The sequence below is a fragment of the Echinops telfairi genome, unplaced genomic scaffold (genome assembly GCF_000313985.2).
Source record: "Echinops telfairi isolate 266 unplaced genomic scaffold, ASM31398v2 ScPeMD7_3;HRSCAF=10, whole genome shotgun sequence".
Lineage (NCBI taxonomy): Eukaryota > Metazoa > Chordata > Mammalia > Afrosoricida > Tenrecidae > Echinops > Echinops telfairi.
The window spans coordinates 45,136,864-45,142,848 of NW_022103899.1; the positions used below are offsets into that span (position 1 = coordinate 45,136,864).

The 5,985-nt window shown below is 51.2% G+C and overlaps 1 protein-coding gene across 1 annotated transcript in view; it reads left to right on the plus strand.

Annotated features, from left to right (window-relative positions):
- Window positions 1-5,985, plus strand: part of TTLL4 (tubulin tyrosine ligase like 4) — a 34,773-nt gene that overhangs the window by 22,953 nt on the left and 5,835 nt on the right. The window contains exons 5-11 of the mRNA XM_045296920.1: window positions 2,795-2,919; window positions 3,352-3,462; window positions 3,769-3,845; window positions 4,449-4,640; window positions 4,717-4,799; window positions 5,044-5,172; window positions 5,522-5,828. Of these exons, the coding sequence (XP_045152855.1) occupies window positions 2,795-2,919; window positions 3,352-3,462; window positions 3,769-3,845; window positions 4,449-4,640; window positions 4,717-4,799; window positions 5,044-5,172; window positions 5,522-5,828 (1,024 nt within the window). The remainder of the gene's footprint in view (window positions 1-2,794; window positions 2,920-3,351; window positions 3,463-3,768; window positions 3,846-4,448; window positions 4,641-4,716; window positions 4,800-5,043; window positions 5,173-5,521; window positions 5,829-5,985) is intronic.

A 5,985-nucleotide genomic window follows, 5' to 3' on the forward strand; every position in this document is an offset into this window, starting at 1 on the left:
CCCCCTCCTTCCCTCTCCTTTTTTCTTTAAGCCACTCAGACCACTGAAGATTTGTATTTTATATATATATGGCAAATACAGAATTATCACCTCTGTTCTTCCATCCAGTAGTAAATATTATCTATTAATAGTTTGTTACATTTTCATAATTACATATATTTTTTCCCCATAAAAATGATGTCATTTTCGAGATCAAGGTCATTAAGTCCAACATCCTTTCTTAGATGTAGAAATTGAGACCCAGAGAAGTTATGTAATTATTCCAACATCCTAGTTTTAGGCTAGAGCCCAGGTTTCTTGAGGAATCAATCCAATATATTTTCTTTTTCAAATATTTTATTGCAGTTTGGGTGAAAATAAACCCAATACTTACTTTTAAAAGAGGCAACCAGTAAGGATTTCCCATCTTAATTAAACTTTTGATTTTGAGATGCTGGGAAATTCATTTGCCCTTGTAAGAACTGATGCTGAGATCCCTGCCCCCTTTACCTTGTTCCCCGATGATAACAACTTGCCAACTCTAGTACAGCACAGTTCACCGGGGGCTCACTCAAGGTGCACGCCATTCCCACCACGGCAGGAATCCCTCCTGGTGCCTGACAGCCGCACCTACTTCCCTCCCCCCTCAACCTCTCCTCAACCCTTGACAGCGTGCCCTCCATTTCTATCATATTGCCATTTCAAGGAGGTTGTGTGAAAAGGGCAAGAAAAGAAAGTTGTGTGAGTGGAATCCCAGCAGTGTGTAGCGTTTGGGATGAGGTTTTTATTTACCCACGGAGCCACGTTAGTGCTGTGGGGTAGGTGTTGGGGTGCTGGGTGCTGGGTGTTGGGAGACAGCTGAGGCTGGCATGGTGGGCTCCTGTGAGGCCTTACAGCCTCTGAAACTCTATGAGTCGGGAATGGAATTGATGGCAGCGGGGCGGGTCCGTGTTTGCCCAGCATCATTCCCCAGAGAATTTATACGTGCTGCTGCCTGCTTGCATCGCTTGTTCCCATTTAATCATTCACCTGTTGAAGGACATTTGGCTCCCATTTGGGGTGATGACACAGACAGCTGATGGAAGCATTTGTGACCAGGACAGTCTTCATTTTTCTGGGAGAAAGGCCCAGGAGTACGGGCCGGGATTCTTAGAATAGCTGCGTCTCTAGTTTTTAAAGAAACTGCCAAGTGACTTCCTGTATTAGTCTGGGTACTTTGGAGAAACAAATCCACAGCAACTCATGTATAAGAGAGTTTTATGTAAAGAAAATGTGCAGCACAAAAACATCCCAACCCAATGCTGCCCAAGCCCACAAGTCCAACATTAACCCATTAACCCAACACCAGTCCACAAAGTCCTCCACCTCACAAAACAGAGGCAATGATGCCGACTGCAGGAGGAAAGCTGAGTCAGTGAACGAATAAGCATCTCAGCACTAGCAGGGGTCTCCACACGGCTGCTCCAGCACTCAGGGCTGCATCGGGATAGGTCCATGTAGCTTCTCCTTGGGGATGTCTTGTAGGAAGTCAATCTTGCAAGCTGAAGCAGGGAACTGCTAAGGCAGCTACACCCTGGTGAACCATCACAAAGCAAGAGACCTGAGAACTAGAAAGGCGAGGCTCACCGCCCATTTATCCCTCTGCCTTTCAATTAGCCCCACATGTGATTATCGTCCAGGTTGGCACAATTAACTAACTCACTTCCCCATCCCATCTTTAGTTTAAATTCTTAATTCATGCTCCTTGATTTCCAGTGATCATAAAGTCTGCCACGTAGTAAATTAAACGTCTTTGAAGTGAACGATTGGGAAATGAGTAATTCGTTGGGCTTATTTCATTGGACTTTAGTAATTTAACTCAATCCAATAAAATTGTTTTACAAACTGTGATTTAAAGCACTTCATTAACATGCTGGGCCTATTTCTGTTGTGCTGAGAAGAATCAACTTTTTAATTGCTGAAAATTAGTGCTGTAATCATGCTGGCGGATCAGCTCAGCTCAAGGTGATCTGGCTCTGACAGGGAGCTGAGGTGTTCCCACTGCTCTGATTCCTCTTGAGCCGTCCTTGGCGGGGCCCTTGCTGGGACCGTGTCAGTGTCCCCAAGGCCTGCTGCCCCAGATTCTCAGCCACGTCTGTTCATCACTCTGTACCCAAGAAACCGCCCATTAGAGCAAAATCTGCATCTTCCAAACGGAAACCAGCACTCACCAGCCTTAGCTCTGGAGATAAGCCTCAGTGTACAGCGCATTGGAGGCTTCCCCTTTCTATAGGAACCTCTGGAACTCACGCTTCTCGCTGCTTTTCTCTTCCCCGTCTCATTCGTCTCCTCCCCTCATGTGTTTCTCTCTGCCTTCCGGTAGTGTCCTTCACCACTGGTGTGTGTCCGCAGTCACCGATCATGCTCAGAACCACTCCTGCTAGGCACATCCTTAGCTGTAGCTTATCACGGGAAATTGTAGAGCTGTGTGGATCCCAGAGGAGGCCTGGGATAGAGGTGTAGAGGTTACGCATTGGGCTGCAATCCACATGATCGGCATTTCGAAACCACTAGCAGCTCTGAGGGAGAAAGACTGGGCTTTCTCCTCCTGTCCACATGTACAGTCTCAGAAACCCAGCTTTGACTGGATGCCAGTGAGCGAGCAAGTGAGTGAAGTGCTGGAAAACTGTGTCTGTGGTCATGACCTATAATCATGGGGCTGCCTGCCGATCAGCTCGGTAACTCCTTGAACCTCCTTTGAGGAGCACACTGTGTTAGCAGCCATGCTCTGGGGTGGCTGCTCCCCTCTCAACCAGCTGCCTGCTTTCCCTTTCAGGAACTGTGTGGAGATTCTGACCAAAACCCTTTCCAGTCATGAGAAAGTTGTGCGGCCAGCCCTTATCTACAGCCTCTTTCCCAATGTGCCCCCGACCATCTATTTTGGCACTCGAGACGAGCGAGGTGAGCCTGGCCCAGTGTCTGAGCCCAGTCGTGTCCCCAGGGAGAAGGCGGCAGTGGGGTGTGGGGGATTTCCATGGATGGTCTTCATGCTTCCTCTTTGACTTCCCACTGGGTCTAGGGCTCCAAGCTGGGGCTGGGGGGACGGGGATGGCGACGGTTTCTTCTCTGTCCTTAGCTTACTGCACTCAGCCTTGGAGCCTCGTGTTAGCTCCTGCCCTCGAACCTTGTTTCTTTCCCCTTCCAACCGCCCCTCCTTTCTTCCGTCTCCCTCCTGTGCAATCCCCTGCCTTCCCCACATTGAGCTGCTTTGCAACCTCCAGTCAGATCAATACTTGGTGGTTTTGCTGCCCAGGGAAAGGGTGGGTGACCCCACCACCTGTTTCTTCTTACCTTGACTCTCCTATTCACCTCCACCCCATCCCTTCTTCCCAGTGGAGAAACTTCCTGTGGAGCAAAGAAAGCTGCTCCGGTGGAAGATGAGCACAGTGACCCCCAACATTGTCAAGCAGACCATCGGGCGATCCCACTTCAAAATCAGCAAGAGTGAGTCACCACCGGTGGCGAGCGTGGCCTTGGCCCCAAGAGCCCCACAGGAATACTTCCTGCCACGTGGGGGCAGCTGGGGTGCCTGGCCTGGAGTTTTGGGCTTTGTGGAGACAGTGACTGAGCTCCCCGGGCCTGGGAGAGAGATCGCCATTGTTTTCTTTCCCACTCTCGGCCTGGCAGGGCTCCCTGGCAGCCCTCAGAAAGCCCATCTGGGAGCTTTGCCCAGGCTCAGCAGAGTTGCTGGGGCCCTTGGGCCTTGCTCTGTCCAGCGGCCTGGCTGACTTCCTGATGTTCCTTCTGTAGGGAACGACGACTGGCTGGGCTGCTGGGGTCACCACATGAAGTCTGCTAGTTTCCGGACCATCCGGGAGCATCAGAAGGTAGGGGCCAATTCCTGCGCTGGGCTGGGGGTGGGGGGTGTTGGAGGAGAGTGACCACAGGGAACTGGGGAGTGTCCACAGACAAGTTGAGAAGACCTTGAGGGCGCAGTGTGAGAGCTCCGCAGACCACACACTTCCAGTTCACTCCTGGCCTCTCCTGGGTGGTGGGTGGCATCCTCCGATTGTATTCCCGAGAGTCACTGCGTGCTCCCTGCATTCCCCTGGGCTGAAGACTGTCAGAAGGACTTCCACTCTCGTGTTGAGACACCCGAAACCTTTGTCCTCAGATTGCCTGCTGAAAGTCAAGTGCTTTCTGCCCTTGTCCTATGAGCTGTCCTTTCATTGCACCTACGGTGAATATCATGTCTGTCTGCATTGCTCCTGTTGGCCACGCAGTAGGCACTAACCGTTGTTGTGTCTTGAGCATGCTTTGGTCAGTGCTCAGCGGCTGAATACTTCGTAAGAGCAGGCAGTTTGCATAACTCGGAGCAGGAGCTAGTAGCCTGGCTCGGGAAGTTGGCACAGTATAATGAGTCCTGTAGAGTCGAGTAGCGGGCTCACCTCCACCACTCTCCCTGCTTTCTCCCCCTGCCCTTCCTGCAGCTAAACCACTTCCCAGGCTCCTTCCAGATTGGGCGGAAGGACCGGCTGTGGCGGAACCTGTCGCGAATGCAGAGCCGCTTCGGCAAGAAGGAGTTCAGCTTCTTCCCCCAGTCCTTCATCCTGCCCCAAGATGCCAAGCTCCTGCGCAAAGCCTGGGAGAACAGCAGCCGCCAAAAGTGGATCGTGAAGCCAGTGAGTTGATGACTGGGGGGAGACCACGACCCGTGGCTGGGAACCAGAGCAAGTCTCATTGCTCTCCCACTTCCAGCCAGCATCAGCTCGAGGCATCGGCATCCAAGTCATCCACAAGTGGAGCCAGCTCCCCAAGCGGAGGCCCCTCCTGGTACAGAGGTGAGCTTGTCTGCAGCTAGTGTTCTCCCAGTGCTTCGATCCCCTTTGGCCCGGAGATTGCATTGTTAGTCGTTTGCTCCTTGTCCTCCCAGCTGAAGTCCTTCCTTAGGCAATCGTTTTCAGGTCCTTATCTCAGAGTGTTAGCTGGCGTATGCTCCATAAAGCCTTGGGTCCTTTGACTCACCCCATCATATCTCATCTCCTCTGTCATGGCTCTGATAATAATACCCTTACCCCTGTGTAGGTATCTGCACAAACCCTACCTCATCAGCGGCAGCAAGTTCGATCTACGGATCTATGTTTACGTCACTTCCTATGATCCTCTACGGATTTACCTCTTTTCAGATGGACTCGTCCGCTTTGCCAGCTGCAAGTACGTGTCCCCCTTCCCACTTGGAAGACGTATGTGCTCAGGGAGAGGGACGCTGGTAGGACACCAAGCCGAACAATAGCATGTGGTGTGAAAGGTTTTGTTAGCAAAGGGGACAGAAAATAAGTGGGTTCTCTATTTCAGCGCATCTGGGACCTTCCTTCAAGGTCTGAGATAGAATAAAGGAAGGTGAGTTTCGCTGTGAACCTCACCCCTGGACGGCTGAAAAAATAGATCCACCTGCCGTTCCCCTCCTCAGGACTCCGGAACATGTTTGGCGAAAGATGTTTGGCGCATTTTCTGTCTGCCGTCGCACCATCTCACGTCGTATTTTCTCTTTCTTCTTTTCCAGGTATTCCCCTTCCATGAAGAGCCTCAGCAACAAGTTCATGCACCTGACCAACTACAGTGTCAACAAAAAGAATGTCGAGTATCAGGCCAATGCAGACGAAACTGCCTGCCAGGGGCATAAATGGTACTGGGGGCAGGATGTCCGTCCAACTCAAGTGAAGGCCCAGATTGTTCTGGGGCCTCGGGAGGTTTGGTGGAATGACTACAGGATGGATAGAAGAAACAACTCTCAAAAAACCCAAACGGAAAAACTTCCTGCCGCTGGGTCCTTTCTACTCATAGGCCCGAGGATTATGGCATCCTTGTTGGTCTGTTAGCGTCCTAGTTCGCATCCAAAACTCACTGCCATCAAGTTGCTGCTAACTCACAGCGACCCTATAGGACAGGACAGGGTGGAACCACCCGGTGAGTTCCCAAGACTGTAGGAACTTTTTTTGGGAGTAGGAAGCCCCGTCTTTCTCCTGA